General features: G+C 32.1%; 2 protein-coding genes across 3 annotated transcripts in view; one reads left to right on the top strand and one right to left on the bottom strand.

Annotated features, from left to right (window-relative positions):
* The window catches only part of LOC111618808 (BTB/POZ domain-containing protein 7-like), a 58,139-nt gene extending 52,335 nt beyond the window's left edge, over positions 1–5,804 (top strand). Inside the window, exon 8 of the mRNA XM_023360379.1 lies at positions 4,568–5,804. Within this exon, the coding sequence (XP_023216147.1) occupies positions 4,568–4,714 (147 nt within the window). The 3' untranslated portion in view covers positions 4,715–5,804. The remainder of the gene's footprint in view (positions 1–4,567) is intronic.
* LOC111618810 (speedy protein A-like) lies at positions 2,095–2,850 on the bottom strand. 2 transcript variants are annotated; one of them, XM_023360381.1, is made up of 4 exons: positions 2,773–2,850; positions 2,615–2,700; positions 2,366–2,537; positions 2,095–2,284 (listed from the first exon to the last, which is right to left on the bottom strand). In XM_023360381.1, exons 1-4 carry the CDS (start codon positions 2,785–2,787, stop codon positions 2,204–2,206), a joined length of 354 nt encoding a protein of 117 aa, XP_023216149.1. In that variant the 5' UTR covers positions 2,788–2,850; the 3' UTR covers positions 2,095–2,203. The 2 variants fall into 2 exon arrangements, with proteins under 2 accessions (XP_023216149.1, XP_023216151.1); XM_023360383.1 differs by having other exon boundaries at positions 2,095–2,258.
* Positions 5,805–19,912: the final 14,108 nt, after the last annotated feature.

Here is a 19,912-nt window from a genome sequence, read left to right as displayed (position 1 = left end):
CTACTGAATTTTTTTTTTTTTTTTTTGTTTTTTTTTTGCAGAGGTATACAGTCTTGAGGTCTTTGCCCTGTTTAAAAATATACCAGGGCACTGCCCTGGCATGACTGCTCACTAAGTAGACAAGATATTTACAGTATATTTTATATTAAAGTATTACTCTGTAAAGATGGCAATGAAAACAAACAAGATAAGAAACTATTGTCATAAACTGTTAAAAATAAGATGGTACGATTGCAATGAAATTTTGTGATAAGTCACTAAACTACGAAGATACAATGCCAATAAAAAACATGCCGTAAACGAATTCTTTCCCTATTTTCCACTTTGTGGCGCGACTTTTTTCACAAATCCACTTCAAATAAATCTGTAATATTAAGATTACTAGATTCGGATAGCACGACATCGCTGCAGCAGAATAATATCGCTAATTCGTTTATCAAAAATATTTATTATAATTTTTGTTAGTAGAGAATAAAGATAATCGATATATATTGTAATGAAAGATATTTAATCAGGTAACAAAAACGACTGGACATTCAAAAGACGTATTTGATATAGTGATGCAACTAAAAAATTTAATTTTGCTTTTTGTTTTGCATAAATAAACACATTAGATATAGTACTTTTATCAAGTAAAATGGTATATTTCTACTTCCATTGGATTTCCATCAGACATCATATGTATGTCACCAGCTTGTATTCAAATATTAGTCGATTAGAATTTTTAAATGCTTCCCTTATTTTTAAAAATTATGCCACTACCAAAGAAAAGTAACGGTATAAAGATTAGCAGGCAAATGTCTAGGTTAACGATAGTTTTTCCACTGTTTTCCCTGTTGTTTAAAGTTTAAGTTTGAAGAAATCTGCTGAATGCAATAAAATAAGAAAGCTTTAACTCAATGGATCTCAAATCTATTAGAAGAGATTACGATAAGGAAAAGCATCTTTAAAAATAGTTGGACGAAAATTATATTTTCAGACGAGAAAAATGAAGTCTACATAGACTTGACGTTCCTTTTTAAATCATTCCATCCTAAGAGCACTAAGAGGGCTTTTTCCAAACCTATGGTAGGTTCAGGTAGGCCCACGCTGGGGATGAAGGAGAGGACCCAACATATCACAGGAACTGACCACTCTTCGAAAAACCCCAGGAATTTTTCGACCCCGTCAATATTCGTTTCCAGAGTCCCCAGAACCGTAGGCTGATAGTTTAACCATCCAGCCATTCGCCCGTCGTTCGGGATATATTAATATCTTTCTCTGGATACTGGCAATAGTTCAAATTCAGCTTTCGATTAATATTGAATTAATTCTAAAATATAGATTGTATTATATTTTATAAAAGTCGTATAAAAAATTGAAATGTCCACAAATTCAACTAGAAATAATGATTATTATCATTATATTTGTCTATACTTTTATCAAATCTGAAATAGTTTTGAAAATTTTGAAATTTCAGTTTTCAGAACAGAAATTTTGAAAGTTTCGTTGCTTCATATTTTGTCTCATAGTACTAAATGAGACAATGATAAGTAAACTTTTACTTCGTATAATTAGCAATTGTTTTACAGTTTTAAGATTAAAATAGAATTTAGTTTTAATTAAATTATTAAGGCCGGATGGCCGAGCGGTGTTAGCCCAAGGTCCTAAGTGTTAGCCTGCCACTCTGGTGGACCCAGAATCGAATCCAGGCAGGCCTCAGAAAGTTCTTTATGGGCGGTTCTTCCCGGATATGTCGGGCCCTATTCCTCACCATCTGCTCCTCCTCGAAACCAATGGGCAATGAGGCTTTTCATCAAGCCTCATTGCCCACAGAAAGAAAGAGTTAAAAAAATTCATAAAGTGCTAATAAACAACGAAGAAAACAAAATTTTGATAGATAATAAATTTTGTCTTCTAAATACAATAATTTTAAAATTAATGTTTTCAATATTTTATTCAGAAAGATTAATTTTTAAAAAATTTATTCATAATAAATGAAAAATATATTGTTAACATTACATTAAAAACAATTAAACACCAGTTAAATAGATATTAATTTTTCATAAAAATATAAATAAATTATGATAAATTTTAAAATAATTGATATCATTTACAATTTTTAAAATATTTTTATATTTATTTTATGGGCAAAAATTATTTTAAGGTTTATTTGTACTGTATTTTACTAATTTAAAGATTTCGAAATATCCTCTAAATGTCTTCAATATTGTCTAAACGCACCAGCGTGACTTTCACATCTTTGACGTTCCCAAATACTGTGAATTGGAAATATTTTCATAATCTAATTTAATAAATAAAATACATGTATGTATATAACTAGAAATTATTAATACTACAAAATTATATAATAATTTAATTTTACTTCTTCACAACTCTTCCTGCTAACTAGACATCTATACTTCATTAATTTCCATAAATTATCTCGTCTCTTAAAAAACTCTGATAATGTTTGTATTGTATTTTGACTTAAGAGCCAAGCTAATATTTTTAATTTTAGATATTCATTATCTTCTTCCATATCATGCGCTAAATATCTATACAAAATAATTAATTTTTAAAATTTAAATAAATAGAATTGATGTATGCAAAAACATTAATAAAATTTACTTACAAAGCGGCAAAAAAATTTTTTTCGGAATATTCTTCGACATCTAACATTGCCCGTTTAAAATATATAAAAACCATTGCTATTAAATACTGGTAGAAACAATATTTGGTATATTAAATTTTAGTTACCAAGGCAAAAAATAAATAATAAAACAAATTTACCTTATCACACAACATCCTACATTTATCAAAAGCCAGAAATTTCTTAATTAATGGATTTTCTAAAATTACAAATAAATTAAATATTTTTCAATACTAAAAATAAAAAGTCTTAAACAAATACAAATGATATTTTCTGAATTTCGTGAAAGATTGAGAAAAATTAAATGCGAAAATGCGATAATATAAATTATCATCATGCCAAATCATCATTATTTATTAATAAAATTGTAATCGGCGATTCTTGTTATTGATAGACTTATGGTTTAGAAAAAAATTGACTTTAAGGAATTAATTTACTTATAGCCCAAATCAGGATAGTATTTTTCTCGCCCTTTCTTTGTAATTAAATTGTATTTCGGTTCTGATGTACTGTATAAACAAAGTTAAATTAAGTTAACGCTAATTTAATTTTTCAATAGTTTGTACGGATGGAATTGACTATTAAAAAATTCATATGTGCTGTACAGTATTTTTACTAGTTTTAATCTTTACTAAAAATCTTTGGGAATTGATTCTTATCTGATTATTCAGTATTATATGTATTATGGTTCTGAGACTGCAGTTTTTAATATCAGACTTATTATACCGAGACAAGGAAACACGTAGATTAAAAGAAAATTTTTCTTTCCTATGTATATATTTTATTGTGGAAAACACGATAAAGATGATGCGCACTCAGGATTTAATTGGCTTGTTAAAAAAGGCCCACTAAGTGCCCACAGGGCGAAAAAATTTTTTAAAATATTTCTTGTTTTCATTTCTTATATTCATCATATCCTTGTTTTTCGTATTTCTTTTAAATATTTTCCTTGTTGACTTGTTTTAAAATACAATTTACTGTATATATATATATATATATATACACAGTAAATTGTAATTATATATAATAAAATTGAAATTTTAAAATAATTTAGTTTTTTCTTCACTTAGCTTATAGGAAGAATTAAAAGAAAATTAACATAAAATAGGTGAATTCCATACATATATACCATATATATTCCATAAGTGAAACCAATAAATTTTCTTAGTATCGTAGCTAGCATATCTTTTCATGAGTGATGTCATTCTTGCTACGTGCTTTATCAACTTCAACGTTTCGAAAATATTGTATTTGTTAATGTAGGCATGTAATGTAAAATTATTTAATTCGCTTTTAAGTTTCATACTTTGCAGAATTATTTGTGGGCTGTAATAAAAGATGTAAAAAAAAACTAANAGAGTAATTGAAAGTACAGGAAATGCATTTTACTAATAGAAATATAAATAATAATCAATAATATAATTGCTATTTCAAACTCAGGCTTAGTGATTTGACTTCAGAATCAATGAACAAAAATGTTTAAAAAATCAAATATGTTGAGAATTTGCAATCATGACAAAGTTTTAAAGATTTTCTTTTATACATATTGATTCTACTCAAAAAAATACTTACTTTATTTTGTGTTTTGTATAACTTCCACATCAAAATTATTCAAATTCTGTTTAGTTCTATTAAGTGAACTAAACTACCCCTAAAGTTTCTAAACAGTTTTAAGAACAGTTTAGTTCATTTAACACTAAATATTTTTTCATTTATAATGTAAAACATTTTTAATAAGTTTATACATAATGAATAAACTTTACTGATTTTTATCTATAAATTACACTACCTTGTAAATTAGATATTTTAAAGTAATTCTTATGTTTCTCTAATGAATGAAACAGAAATAATGAAGCTAGCTGTTATTTTAAATAGAGATATTTTCCCAATGTTAAATATTTATGTCAATTCTTATCAATATTATTCATTTTTCAGATTTCTTCAGCAAGTTGTTGTATAGATCATCAGTTAAATGAAGTCATTCCAGATATTGCAATGGCAACTACATTAATGGAACAACTGCAAACTTCTGAGCCTGAGACTACCAAAGATAATGGAAGTTACTCTTTACCTGTTTTCTGATAAAATCAGTGGTATAAGTAAATGTGAATGCTAATTGACATCTGTGATGTGTTTCTGACGTTGGAAAATATTGTCATTTATCAGTGATGAAACTGTATGTGAGATAAATTATTTGAACAGAATTTTTGGAATTTCATGAGGTTAAGCATTTATATTGTGATTTTTGTATGATGAATTATTTTGTAATAGTTTGAATTTTTTTATTAATTTATTATTTGGGTGAATTTATTGTTTAAATATGTACAGTTTATATGTTATAAGAGATAAAGCAAACCACATTCTTTCATTTATTTTGTTTAAATCTTAAATATCTTTTTATTATTTCAGTTACCAAAGTTATATATTTGGTAAAGGTATAATATGTCTGACAGATTCTTCAGTTTCATTTCCGTAAAGGATACAGTGATATTAAAAAAGATATCTGAGAGAAAGCGAAATACAGAGTACTTAAGTTTTTTGCAGAAAATTGATAAATTTAGATTTAATACATAATGCCAATTGACTTTCATACAGAAATCATTGCTGAGATAAAATACACACATACACATACAAACACACCCATACATACACACATATACACCCATACACACACAAACACATACATATAAATATATATAAAAATATATATATAGCAGGTCTATTCTGATATACATTACATTGAAGAGGCAAAGTAGCTTTCTAAAGAAGAAAAAAATATATAGTTTTTTTTCTACCATTTTTGTAAAAGAATATTGATTATCCCAGGTCCAAATAATATCAAACCATGGTATTTTCGTAGCAATTGCATTTATAAGTTTCCAGCATGTAACTGTTTAATTTTTTATAATTGTTAGTCCTGTATTTTTGATGGTGGACCATATTTTTGTTACAAAATGTGTTACATGACTACATACATAATTCATACAACAGAATCCATTTCCTTCTGTTGTGCTGGATTCAGCTTGTTACATGACCAATCTTTCAAATAGCTTGCTACTTGTATATTTCATGTCATAATATTACAGATTTGTTTTTAAGTAATTTCATTAGGATCTGATGGTCAAGTGTGATTGTAAATGTAAATAAATAATTGTTGTTAATGCTAAAAAAATGTGTTTGTTATTATTTTATGAAATAAAAATACAATATAAAATGATAGGAAGGTTGATTCTCTTTCAATAATTCCAAGCTTGTACTGATTTGAAATAATTTGAATCAAAACAGCAATAAACAAACTAAATTTCTGCATGTAAATAATGTGATATTAATAAAATGTATGTTTAAATAACTTTTAAAATTTTATTAACTTAATAATATAGAAGATAATTTAAAATTCTGTTTGTTTGACATAGTCATTTGAATTTTGAACAAAAATACAGGGTGATTCAAGTCACATAAATTTTTAAAAAATAATAACCGACAAACTATTTACAGTAAGATGCAGTTTTCACAGAAATGCTTAGAAGGAAACTGGATTTTTTTTGTGTAAAAAAATTTTAGTATCAAAATACCAGTAGTTACATTTCTTGCCATAAATGGCACTTGATAAGATTACATAATTTGTGAAGTTACTAGAGCTAGAACATTTTTATCATTTTATTCTTACTTTAACTAATTTATAAATGATTTCAGATTTTACAATGCTATCTATGGCAAGAATTAACTATTTTGGTACTAAAATTTTTATTAAACCTAAAAAAATCCTGTTTTTTTCTAAGCATTTCTGTGAAAACCACATGGTCTTACTGTAAATAGTTTGTTATTAATTTTTTAAAATTTCTGTGAATTTTGAATCACCCTGTATTTATCCAGCATTATCATTGATTTTATGTTAAAGTTGCATCATCATCATTCAGAAATTTTGAAACTTGTTTTGAAATATTAAATCATTCAAGTTGGTGTTTTTGTTTTACAAATTTTGGGAATATATAAAATATATAGACAAATTTTATACATAGAAATGATTAGTCTCTCTCATTGCATATTCAATTGTAAATGAAATGTCCAAGAGTAATAAAATGTGAGAGTCGAGTTTAGTGAATAAATTCGTTAAATAAAATTTTTGTTAAGGGAGGAAAAGACAAAAAAAATTNCAAGAAAAAGAGCAAAACATTCCACGTCATTAATGTACAAAATTCAAAAAACTATGTTTTACATAGCAACAACACTCACCAATGACACAGTTGCAGCTAGTTGCAGCTAGTTTTAATTTTTTCATTCAATAATAGTTCGATCTACAACATGCGATCGGTCCAGTCGCAGAACTCTACAGAATTTGTAAACTTTTCTCTACGTGTTTAAAATTTCCTGTTGTAATCTTCCGTTCATTTTCCTACAAATCATTCGTTTACTGTTATCACATAAAGTATTATTATCAATTTTGTGTTACATAATAATATTCTACTTACTTGCAGCTGCAAATTCCATTTTTTAAATTTAAATTCGATTGATTTTTAGAGATTTGGCACCCTCTTGAATATAGCGTAGAAATCTTTGCTTACTGCATGACACGTCTAGCGCGATTCAGGGTCCCCTTTCAACTGAACTACAATAGCAGGTATAAGGGATAGGGGGCGCTAAAGTCTAGAATTTTACCTTCGGACTCTTATCTAACCGAACCCACGACTAGAAATTACCGGAATTTAAACTCTATTTTTCGACTTTTGGCCAGCTTTTTGGGATTCGGTCCCACTGTGCGGCGTGCGAACTCAAAGAACTAAAGTTCAAAAACAAACAAGAAACAGAACAGGTGGTTCAAGGACACAGAGTGGCGACCTCGAACAAATCAACCTCAACATCAGATACAGCGGTATGAGAGAAGGAACAACCGGAACTGGCGAGAAAATAAGGAAAATTATAGATGGGAGAGACAAAAGCCACACGAGATCAAAATCTCGAGATTCCATGAAACAAGAACTTATCCGAAGGATAGAAAGCTAGATGAAGAGCCGACACTACATTGTCAAATCAATGATGCAAAGACGCAATTAGCTGTAGACACAAGCTCGGAAGTAACACTATTGTCAAGGTCCCTAGTTCAGAAATTAGGCAACCTTCACAGAGACTATGATAGAAAAGATATTCCGTTCCGGAGCGTTACCGGACACAAAATTTATCCACACGGAAGAAGTGAATTCCGATTCAAAATCGGCCCTCTACAATTTGATTACACATGCTACATCGTCGATGATCGAATCACGTATCCATTCGACGGCTTAATAGGAAGAGATATAATTACAGACTTAAAGTTAGGTATACATATGGCGGACGAAACAATAATACTTCCCGATGGAAGAGGAATAAGCTTCCAGGAGCCCTACGAGCCAAGTGAGAAATCAAACCGGATACGAGCAAAAAGGACCACCACTAACAGAAAAGCTGTTGTTCGAGTCGTCCGATCCTATGAAAACGTAATAGAAGGAGAGAAAATTAAAGATAGACATCAAGAACCACTAGAACCTAATAAAAGTCACATTCCTAAAAAGATGAAAAAAAGGGTGAAGAAAACGATACGATCCTCAGAAGAAAAGGGTAACGAACCAATCTCAGTTCCCCCGACGAGAAAGGGAAAAAAGTTAGAAACAAAGAGACATTACACACCGGAACCAACTCCTATATCCACCCAAGTAGCAGCAAAAAACAAGAACAATCAAAGTCAACCGGAAGCAACTAAGAAACAAGAAAAGCACCCGGAATCCGAAAGTAGCAATCAACCAGTAGGCCTGAATTTATTGCTCAAAGCTATAATGATCCTTTTCACTATGATGCTTACAATTTTAGGCATTCCATTGTTGCCTGTAGTCAATTTTCCGAAACATTCAACCTCGCCACAAAGTCAAAGAACGCTAGACACAATGCTGACTACAATGCTACATCCGCCGCGAAGACGCATACCCGTAAGAAATTCTTCTCCCACACACAAAAATAAAGTCCGACTGAAACCAAATCAGAAAAAAAAATTGATCGCGACCATTAGCAGAATTAATTAGGGAGTACAACAGCTCACTAGGAAGCGAAAAAAATGGTGAACTGATCAAAAAGGGGATAATCGAAATCTATTAATAGATAGGAAATACAACGCGTATCGTAGAACTTCCGCGAAAAACAAAACAAAAGATGAGAGAGAGTAAATCGTAAATTTTAATTGGTTGTACGAAAGTATCGAAAAAGAAACATTTATAGTCGGAAAAATATGAATGAAAAATAATTGTCGAAATAAAAGATGAATGAGAAGCAATTGTACTACGTTGCAATTCAAAAAAAAATTGTCGGAAGTTGTTGATTATATTGATAATGTTGATGTCGGAAGTAGAGCGATTTTTGTAAAATTTAATGACGACATTTTGTTAATGTTACTATAATTTGTCAGGGAGAGAGAGAAATTTTCCCATTGTAATTGAAGACATACAACAAAGTGAAAATCGAACTTGCTCTTTTGGGAACAAGCACGATTTTGGAAAGGCCGGGATAATGTGAGAGTCGAGTTTAGTGAATAAATTCGTTAAATAAAATTTTTGTTAAGGGAGGAAAAGACAAAAAAATTTAACTTCAAATTGCCATAAAAAAAAGACATAAAAATCTTTTCCCACGAACTTAGTTCCTTGTCAAGCATGATACATCGAATGTGTCACCCGAAATCTCGAAAAAGACTATTGGTCAAAGAAAAAAGAACAGTCCTAATAAGGCAGTGGAAAAAACCCAACGAGACCCCCTTTATAAAAAGGAGGGGTCGATACGTAAGAGTCAGTCTCTGGAAATTTGTGCGCACTGTGTTTTTTACAAAAACGGATAAGTCGCTACCAGGAACTCATCTAATCGCCGCTGTTCGAAAGGACTACGCCCGACAACGTTAGGAAGAACTTTGTGCTACTTGAAAAACGTATCAACGTTCGAAAGAACTTTGTGAAGACAAATCAACGATTCAACCCAAGACTAATCAACGATTCAAACCAAGGTATTTATCCTCGCGCGAAATATATGTGAGCTCTCTCTCTCAGGAATACGGGTAACCGAAAAAACTTAGATATGTTAATTAACCCAATTATATATAGCTATTGCGATTGTATATAGTATGAACAATAAACGGGTATTACGTCTAGATGAGTTAAAGTGTAATTCCTCTGGTTCTCTCGGTACGCCTCCATCCCGGAACTAGAAGTCCATAACGCGACCGTTCGCGTAACCAAATAAACGGCCAATAAAATTTTTCTGTGTCTACTACAAGACACAGTGGTGTCATCCTGACAGGGCGCCAAAGAGGTGCCGACCCTGCGGTCACAGTGGTGTCAGAGCGGGATTGATTTTAGGGGAGATTCGAGCAAAATTTGGGATACATGGAGGCAAGAGGTGACGCAAATCCCCAAGGGCGTCAGCGCGGAGAGGCAGGAGGAAGTACGCTTGCAGCAGGGGGTCTATCCGGAATGATTCCTTTGATTCCTACGTTTTCGGGAGATACAACAGGATTAAGGATAGGAGACTTCTTTGATTCCCTTGATGAAATCGCTAAATTAACTAACTGGACAAAATCTCAATGCTTGGGAGTAGCGAAACTGAAATTGTCCGGCATTGCTAGGGACTTTGCATGGAAAGATATGCGCATGAAAGAGATCGATACTTATGAGGAGTTTAAGAAACAAATGATTAAGCGCTTTGAGAAAGAGCCATATTCCTTAAGGGTACAGAAATTTCACGCTTGTGTGCAAGAGCGCGACGAGGACGTGCAAACGTATGCCGTTCGACTACAAACACTCGCCTCGGAAACAATAATAGAACAAACTGGAGTCGATGCACGCGAAACAGAGATTATCAAACGGTGTCAAGCGAAAGAGAAAGACGAGCGATTGCTTGCCCAATTTATGAGCGGTCTAAACGATAGGATAAAACGGTAGGTGCTATCGAAGGAACCAGACACCTTCGATAAAGCAGTTAAGATAGCGATCAGCGAGGAGACGATTGACCAAATAATGGGAAAATCCCGACCTATAATAAGAACAATAAATAATTCCGAACAGAAACGCGCGGACCACACGAATAGAAATATAGATCAAATGATCAGGCAGATACAGGAACAATTAAACGAATTAAGGCGACAGCGAAGCCAAAGAAACGGATATGGAAATAGAAATACTTCATTTGCGCGGCAAAATAGCTATCGAAATGTTAGAAACAGATTTAGCGAACAACAAAATGACGCAAGAAACATAGTAGGCGGCGTGCGAACTCAAATAACTAAAGTTCAAAAACAAACAAGAAACAGAACAGGCGGTTCAAGGACAGAGTGGCGACCTCGAACAAATCAACCTCAACATCAGATACAGCGGTATGAGAGAAGGAACAACCGGAACTGGCGAGAAAATAAGGAAAATTATAGATGGGAGAAACAAAAGCCACACGAGATCAAAATCTCGAGATTCCATGAAACCAGAACTTTTCCGAAGGATAGAAAGCTAGATGAAGAGCCGAGACTACATTGTCAAATCAATGATGCGAAGACGCAATTAGCTGTAGACACAGGCTCGGAAGTAACACTATTGTCAAGGTCCCTAGTTCAGAAAATAGGCAACCTTCACAGAGACTATGATAGAAAAGATATTCCGTTCCGGAGCGTTACCGGACACAAAATTTATCCACACGGAAGAAGTGAATTCCGATTCAAAATCGGCCCTCTACAATTTGATTACACATGCTACATCGTCGATGATCGAATCACGTATCCATTCGACGGCTTAATAGGAAGAGATATAATTACAGACTTAAAGTTAGGTATACATATGGCGGACGAAACAATAATACTTCCCGATGGAAGAGGAATAAGCTTCCAGGAGCCCTACGAGCCAAGTGAGAAATCAAACCGGATACGAGCAAAAAGGACCACCACTAACAGAAAAGCTGTTGTTCGAGTCGTCCGATCCTATGAAAACGTAATAGAAGGAGAGAAAATTAAAGATAGACATCAAGAACCACTAGAACCTAATAAAAGTCACATTCCTAAAAAGATGAAAAAAAGGGTGAAGAAAACGATACGATCCTCAGAAGAAAAGGGTAACGAACCAATCTCAGTTTCTCCGACGAGAAAGGGACAAAAGTTAGAAACAAGGAGCCATTCCGAACCGGAACCAACTCCTATATCCACCCAAGTAGCAGCAAGAAACGGGAACAATCAAAGTCAACCGGAAGCAACTCAGAAACAAGAGAAGCACCCAAAATCTGAAAGTAGCAATCAACCAATGGGCCTGAATTTATTGCTCAAAGCTATAATGATCCTTTTCACTATGATGCTTACAATTTTAGGCATTTCATTGTTGCCCGTAGTCATTTTTCTGAAACATTCAACCTCACCACAAAGTCAAAGAACGCTAGACACAACGCTGACTACAATGCTACATCCAACGCAAAGCCGCATACCCGTCAGAAACTCGTCTCCTACACACACAAAGTCCGACTGAAACCAAATCAGAAAAAAAATTGATCGGGACAATTAGCAGAATTAATTAGGGAGCACAACAGCCCACTAGGAAGCGAAAAAACGGTGAACCGATCAAAAAGGGGAGAATCGAAATCTATTAATAGATAGGAAATACAATGCGTGTCGTAGAACTTCCGCAAAAAAAAAAAACAAAACAAAAGATGAGAGAGAGAGAGTAAATCGTAAATTTTAATTTATTGTACGAAAGTATCGGAAAAAAAACATTTATAGTCGGAAAAATATGAATGAAAAATAATTGTCGAAATAAAAGATGAATGAGAAGCAATTGTACTACGTTGCAATTCAAAAAAAAATTGTCGGAAGTTGTTGATTATATTGATAATGTTGATGTCGGAAGTAGAACGATTTTTGTAAATATTAATGACGACATTTTGTTAATGTTACTATAATTTGTCAGAGAGAGAGAGAGATTTTCCCATTGTAATTGAAGACATACAACAAAGTGAAAATCGAACTTGCTCTTTTGGGAACAAGCACGATTTTGGAAAGGCCGGGATAATGTGAGAGTCGAGTTTAGTGAATAAATTCGTTAAATAAAATTTTTGTTAAGGGAGGAAAAGAAAAAAATTTAACTTCAAACTGCCATAAAAAACGAGCATAAAAATCTTTTCCCACGAACTTAGTTCCTTGTCAAGCATGATACATCAAATGTGTCACCCGAAATCTCGAAAAAGACTATTGGTCAAAGAAAAAAGAACAGTCCTAATAAGGCAGTGGAAAAAATCCAACGAGACCCCCTTTATAAAAAGGAGGGGTCGATACGTAAGAGTCAGTCTCTGGAAATTTGTGCGCACTGTGTTTTTTACAAAAACGGATAAGTCGCTATCAGGAACTCATCTAATCGCCACTGTTCGAAAGGACTACGCCCGACAACGTTAGGAAAAACTTTGTGCTACTTGAAAAACATTTCAACGTTCGAAAGAACTTTGTGAAGACTAATCAACGATTCAAACCAAGGTATTTATCCTCGCGCGGAAATATATGTGAGCTCTCTCTCTCTGGAATACGGGTAACCGAAAAAACTTAGATATGTTAATTAACCCAATTATATATAGCTATTGCAATTGTATATAGTATGAACAATAAACGGGCAATATGTATAGAGAATGTATAGTGTGATTCCTCTGGTTCTCTCAGTACGCCTCCATCCCGGAACTAGAAGTCCACAACGCGACCGTTCGCGTAACCAAATAAACGGCCAATAAAATTTTTCTGTGTCTACTACAAAACAGTGGTGTCATCCTGACGGGGCGCCAAAGAAATGCCAACCCTGCGGTCACAGATTTATACTGGTGTTCAACATTTAATCACATTGAAGGTTAGGTTATAGGTTAAGTTGTAGGTTTGATTGTAGGTTAGGTTATAGGTTAAGTTGTAGGTTTGATTGTAGGTTAGGTTATAGGTTAAGTTGTAGGTTTGATTGTAGGTTAGGTTATAGGTTANCTGGTTCTCTCGGTACGCCTCCATCCCGGAACTAGAAGTCCACAAACGCGACCGTTCGCGTAACCAAATAAACGGCCAATTACTTTTTTCTGTGTCTACTACAAGACACAGTGGTGTCATCCTGACAGGGCGCCAAAGAGGTGCCGACCCTGCGGTCACAATATAAAAGCTGAAAGTGATAGTGGCAGCAAGATGAGTAATAACATGAAGCTAAAAAGGATAGTCCTAAACTATGAGCATAAATCACATATCTTCAGCACAAAAATAGCAGCTCACATAAATTAAAAAATAGCCTATACATGTTACCCTATTATATTTAAATTGCTAACTAATGGTAAAAATGAATTAAACCTACAAAAGGGTTCCCAGGGTCTATGAATCTATTAGTGAACACAAGATTTAACTCTTCTTTAGCATACATAGACTACACAGGTAGATTGTTAACTATCAGAATTAGAAAACATGTACAACATCCAAAAAGGGAAGTACAGTACTGTACATAACAGCATTGGCCCAATTTGCAACTTGAGCCCAGAGTATCCCCAATAGGGAGAGGTGAAAATAATACAAAGAATTATGATGCACAAAAACTCAGAACAGCTGAGTCTGTTGAAATTTATAAGCAGGTATAAAAAGGGAAAGTGTATTAATAACAAAGACAAACTAAATTTACTGCAAGAGTGGCAAGTATCAATGATCTCTGATTGAATGTTGTAATCTCTAATTTTTCTAATATGTTTTAATTTTTTGATTTTAATTTATCAATATTTAATTTTTGGAAATATGTTTTAAAAATTTTATAATTCTTATTTTAATTTATATTACATCATTAAAGTGTAGAATGCTTCGCATTTCAAATGTCTAACTTTATTCTAACTTGTGTAAAAAAAAGTTCATTTGTAAATAATTTCTTTATCAAATGTATATGCTCTCTTAAAAGTGTAAAAAGTTTTTTGTAACATTAAATGGGCTACTAAAGCAGTCAAAAACATTTTTATTTTTCTAACATTTATTAAACATTAGTGCTGGAAGTAGTGCTTAAAAGTGTCTAGTGTATTTGAAGTATTAAAAAAAAAAAAAATAGGATTATGATCCAATGTTTTTATTGATTTTTATTATTGATTCATCTGTACATTGGATTAAGGCAAACTTTTAAAAACTATATTTCATATTTGTTCAGTTTTACCATAAATAATATATAGTAGATAAGGGTCTTAGTAGATGTGTACATGTTGGAAAATGTTTGTCCAGTGAGCTTCTAATAGCAATAGTTTGTTTATTTTTTTAATGTAACAGTAGTTTAAGTTTTTTAAGTTTTGAAAATAGAATTTTAAACATCATATTATTAATAACAAAATATATTGGAACATTATAGTTCATACATAACAGATTAAGTATCATTAGAAGTACAGGATAGGTAGGAATACTTTCCTTTATGTAGAGTTGATGGCCAGCATGATAATAAATAACCAACAATAATAAATGATTATATTTGCAGATGACTGGAATAGTTCAATTCAGAATATTCAAGTAGCATAACTAACAAATGATTTGACATTAATCAAAAGTTGTGAATTTTCATCCTATTTAGTCAGACTTAAATTTTAAAATTAATTTATTTGAATTAGCTATTATTAAAAATATTGATATATAATCTATCAGTGTATAATATGAAGTTTTTAAAATGTTTATTAAAATTAAATGAATGAATCAACATTTTGGTGAAAATTAAGTATGAGGGCAGTTTTTTTTCATGCTCTGGTGGTCTGTAAAACAAAGTCAAGTGTAAATAACAAAATGAATTTATTACCAAAAGTTAGGAACAAACATGGTTACTTTTCAACATAATCACCGTGAAGATTGAGGAATTTATCATATCTGTGGACGAGCTTTTCCATCCCCTTGTCATAGAATGTTGCCGCCAGTGAATTGAGATTGCTTTAACAACATTGTTTTGAAGATCACCATTAGTTCATTAGTCTCAAACATCTGTCCTGCTAGCCACATTTTCAGTTCAGGAAAGAGTTGAAAGTCTTCACATATTAAAAAGTTTTAAGCTGGGTGGAAATCTGAAAGATGGAAGTCTTCATCACCTTTAAACACCCAGCATATAGTCCTGATTTAGTGCCGAGTGACTTTCACCTCAGGAAAAGTGGCTCGGAGGGCAGAGGTTTGAGACTAATGACGATCTTCAAAAAAATGTTAGTTCCCATCTCAAGTCATTGGCAACAAGGGGGATGGAAAAACTCGTCCACAGATATGACAAATTTCTCAATCTTCACGGTGATTATGTCAAAAAGTAACTATGTTTGTACCTAACTTCTGGTAATAAATTCATTTTATTTACACTTGACTTTGTTTTACGGACCGTCAGAGCTTGAAAAACAAAACAGCCTACATAATTTATTCTAAACTGTTACAAGAGATATAATTCTACATTTTTAATAAATGTTTGTTTTAATGTAGCAGTTATGCAAGTTAATTTTATTAATAAGTTTTTCTTTTTAACAATAGAAATGTCTTTACAATAAAATGATTTCTAGAAATCAGCATTATTTTAAATTTTAATTTAAATCATTTGTATTAAGTTTGGTACAATTAGTTATAAACATTAAATTGTATTTATGAACTTTTTTATTGTATAATTGTAATCTTTATATTCAACAAAATGATCCATTTATAGCTTTCAACTGTTTACAATTATTTAATTGAATAAATTATACTTTACCATTAAATTAGTCTATAAAAAGTAGTAATTTATTCAGTTATAAATTAATTTCTAAAATTATGTGTTTATTAGATTAAATTTAATTTTCATATACATTTGGAATCAGTTATTTAAAAATTTTTTTGGTTCCAATTTAAATTGTGTGAATGTTAATTTAAACAGAATTTTGCCAGAACAGTTTCCGAAAAGTAAATCAATGGAGATACCACATTTTTCTTTTTTATAATCCTTATTCATTTTTATTAAAAACATTTATATTTGTGTTACAATGTTGACACTTTTTTCATTTATTTTATTTTCTTAAAACTTTATGCTTTTATTTTCTTTGTAATTTTTTATTTTTATATGTTTGGGATTTTGCAGCTCTTAATAAAAATGTAATTTTAAATTTTTAATGTACATAAAAATACATAATTATATGAATGAAAACTATAATAATTTCATATATATAAGTATGTCAGTTAAACAATAAAAGGATTTCTTTTAAAAAAATCAATTTTTTATAAAATCATCTTAAAATATTAAAAAACTTCAAGGGTTAAAACTGAATACAATAATACCACCGATAGGTGGGATCGAATGATAACCGCGTAAGTCGAATTCGCATAAGTCGGGGTATAATTTCACAATTTGTGTAAAATCCAAGTCAGATGTATGTAAGCTAATAAATGTTCTCTTTAATCTTATCTTGTCTTTTGATTCGTTCATGGTTGCAAGAAATCACCACATAGTCTCTGAAGTGTCTGTAGATATAACAAACACAAATAAATAACACAAAATAAATTGTAGCTATGTGTCAATTCCGCGCGACAAGTCCGAACATGCAAGTTGAACAATAGTGTGGAGGGAATGAGTAATCAAGAGTTGAGTGGTGCTCAAACAAAAGACGAATCAACGAGATTTGAAAATCGCATAACTTTGGGTTCACGTAAGTTGAGGTATCACTGTACCACCGTTGTTTTCTATCTATAACCACATTTTATCAGAGACAAAAACTACTAAGGATTACAATTATTTGAATGCTGTAATATATAATAATTTTTGTAACATCTTTGTGTACCAATTGTAGATATGTATTACCTGAAGAAGAGGCAAATGAAACAAAAAATTTTGCACCTGAAATTCATTGTGTAATAGACTAACAATTGTAATCCTTAGTAGTTTTTGTCTCTGATAAAATGCGGTTATAGATAGAAAATGATGATGTATTCAGTAAATAAATAAGTAATTACCTAAATAATTCTATATAAATACTTAATAATTCTCTTCAAAACATTTGTTTTGAAGAGAATTCTCTTCAAAACATTTGTTTTGAAGAGAATTATTGCTGGTTTGTATGTATTGTATTCAGTATTAACTCTTGAAGTTTTTTAATTTTTTAAGATGATTTTTTTAAAAGAAATATAAAAAACTGCACAATAAGTAAATATATATATTTGTTACTTATACAATAAAAGGATTTTCAATACTTATACAATTATAAAAATATATAACGTGGTTAATTTTAATTACTCCACTTTAAATAATTCAAAATATACATGCACATTTTACAAAAATCATTGAACCAAAAATGTTAGCTTTTAAGGGAGCCACGAGATAGGATTATTGGTTTTGTTATAGATGGTTTTACAATTAAAAGTACTCCAAAGGAATCCAGCAATGAGTTGCTTGACTTTCCTAGCAACATTTAAAATTGGTGTATAGCATCATCTGTTATGATATTTTATTATTAAAAACATTTTATATTTTTCACTATTAAAAAATGGCAAAAAGCTTAATTTTGAGAATAGGAATGGGTTTTATTAAAAAAAAAATTGTAAATGCTAATAACGAGTAAAATCATCATTAAGTTTCACCCTACTCAAGATATGACAAAATCTTCTGTATCAACCCAGACAATCAAAGACCATGTGAACAACTAACCGAGTTTGAGAGGGAAAAGACCATCAGGTTGAGAGAAGTTAGATGGTCATCTCACCAAATAGCCTGCCATCTAGGCTGTTATGACAACATTGCGAGGTGGTGTTGGGATTGGTGGATGAGAGAAAGCTCACACACATGGCTCCCAGACTTGGGATGTTCTAGGAAGACCACTAGCTGAGAAGACTGCCTGGTTTTCTGACAAGTACACACATAGCTGATGATATCATTAATCATTATTCTCCATCCAGGCACAGGTGGCGCCACCATTTTGAGGTGCTTGGGTGAGGAATGTTTGGTATCATGGTGGCCATTACATGTGCTGCCATTGGCACACATCTATTGTCACCTCCATTTAGAGTGGTGTTGCCCCCAACACCACTCTATCCAACAGGATTGGACCACAACAGAACAGAACTGGATCATCTACAGCAATGAGTCCAGATTCAATTTGGGCACTGACAATGGTTGTGTTTGTGTCTGAGGCTCCATGGTTAACCTCTCAATCCTGCCTACGCTTTGGAGTGGCACACTGCTAGTGCATGTAGCCGGTGTGATGTCTGGGGTGCCATCACATGCGACAGACAGTCACCTCTAGTAGTGACCCTCAGCCCAGCAGTGTGTTAGTGACATCATGTAGCCACATGTGTTGCCTCTCATAGCAGGACAATGCTCAACCACACATAGCAAGGTATCACAGGACTGCCTTCTTCACATTGCCACACTTCCTTCCTTGCCTTCCTGGTCTCCTGATTTGTCACCAATGGAACATGTCTGGGATCACCTGGGACATCAAGTTAGACAGCCTAGGAGTTTGGCTGAACTATAGGATTGCTTGCGGCAACTGTGAACTGAAATGTTGCAGGACACCATACAGCACTTGTATGCCTCCATGCTTGCCTATATCACATTGTGTATTCACGCTAGAGGTGGCCCAAGATGGCACACTAGGATACTAGAACCTCCTTTCGTTTGTAGTTTTTCCTGCAATAAATGATCCTTTTGCTTTTATTTTGTAATCATTTACTACATCACTGTTACATTCACCCATATATAATTTTATTGGATTCCAACAACTTCTTCTTGGTGCAGTAATTTTTATGGCAGTGAATATATTATTTTCTTTTAATTAAATAATAAATTCATAAATTTTCATTATAATAATAAATATTTTCAGGAATTAATTTATTATTTAATTAAAATAAAATATATATAAATGCATAGAATAAAAAAATTAAAACTGTAATAAAATACAATACAAAAATTATCAGATGTATTAATTTTATGCATTGAAATCAATTAATTTTTTTTTCTTGTATTATTTGAAAATATCTTGGATACAGTAGAACCTCGAAAACTCGGCCTAATGTGGACCGAAGGGTGGCCGAGTTTGTGAAAATGCCGGGTTATCGGGAATGGGGTTAAAAAATATAAGTACGAGTGTTTCCTCAGAAAATACTGTACTGTACTTGTATGTATTGTTTACTTGAGAATATAACAGAGAATAAACTGCCCAAATACCCTTAAACAAAGGAAAAGTACGTCCTTTATGAAGGCATAGAGCCTTTACTACATGAAAATGAAAATTAATGAATACACTGTGTACAGTAATTTACCTGATAAGACAGACCTCAGAAAAATA

The sequence above is a fragment of the Centruroides sculpturatus genome, unplaced genomic scaffold, assembly GCF_000671375.1.
Source record: "Centruroides sculpturatus isolate CEXI.00-Female unplaced genomic scaffold, Cexi_2.0 scaffold13, whole genome shotgun sequence".
Taxonomy (NCBI): domain Eukaryota; kingdom Metazoa; phylum Arthropoda; class Arachnida; order Scorpiones; family Buthidae; genus Centruroides; species Centruroides sculpturatus.
This window is presented reverse-complemented; position numbering and strand designations above follow the sequence as displayed.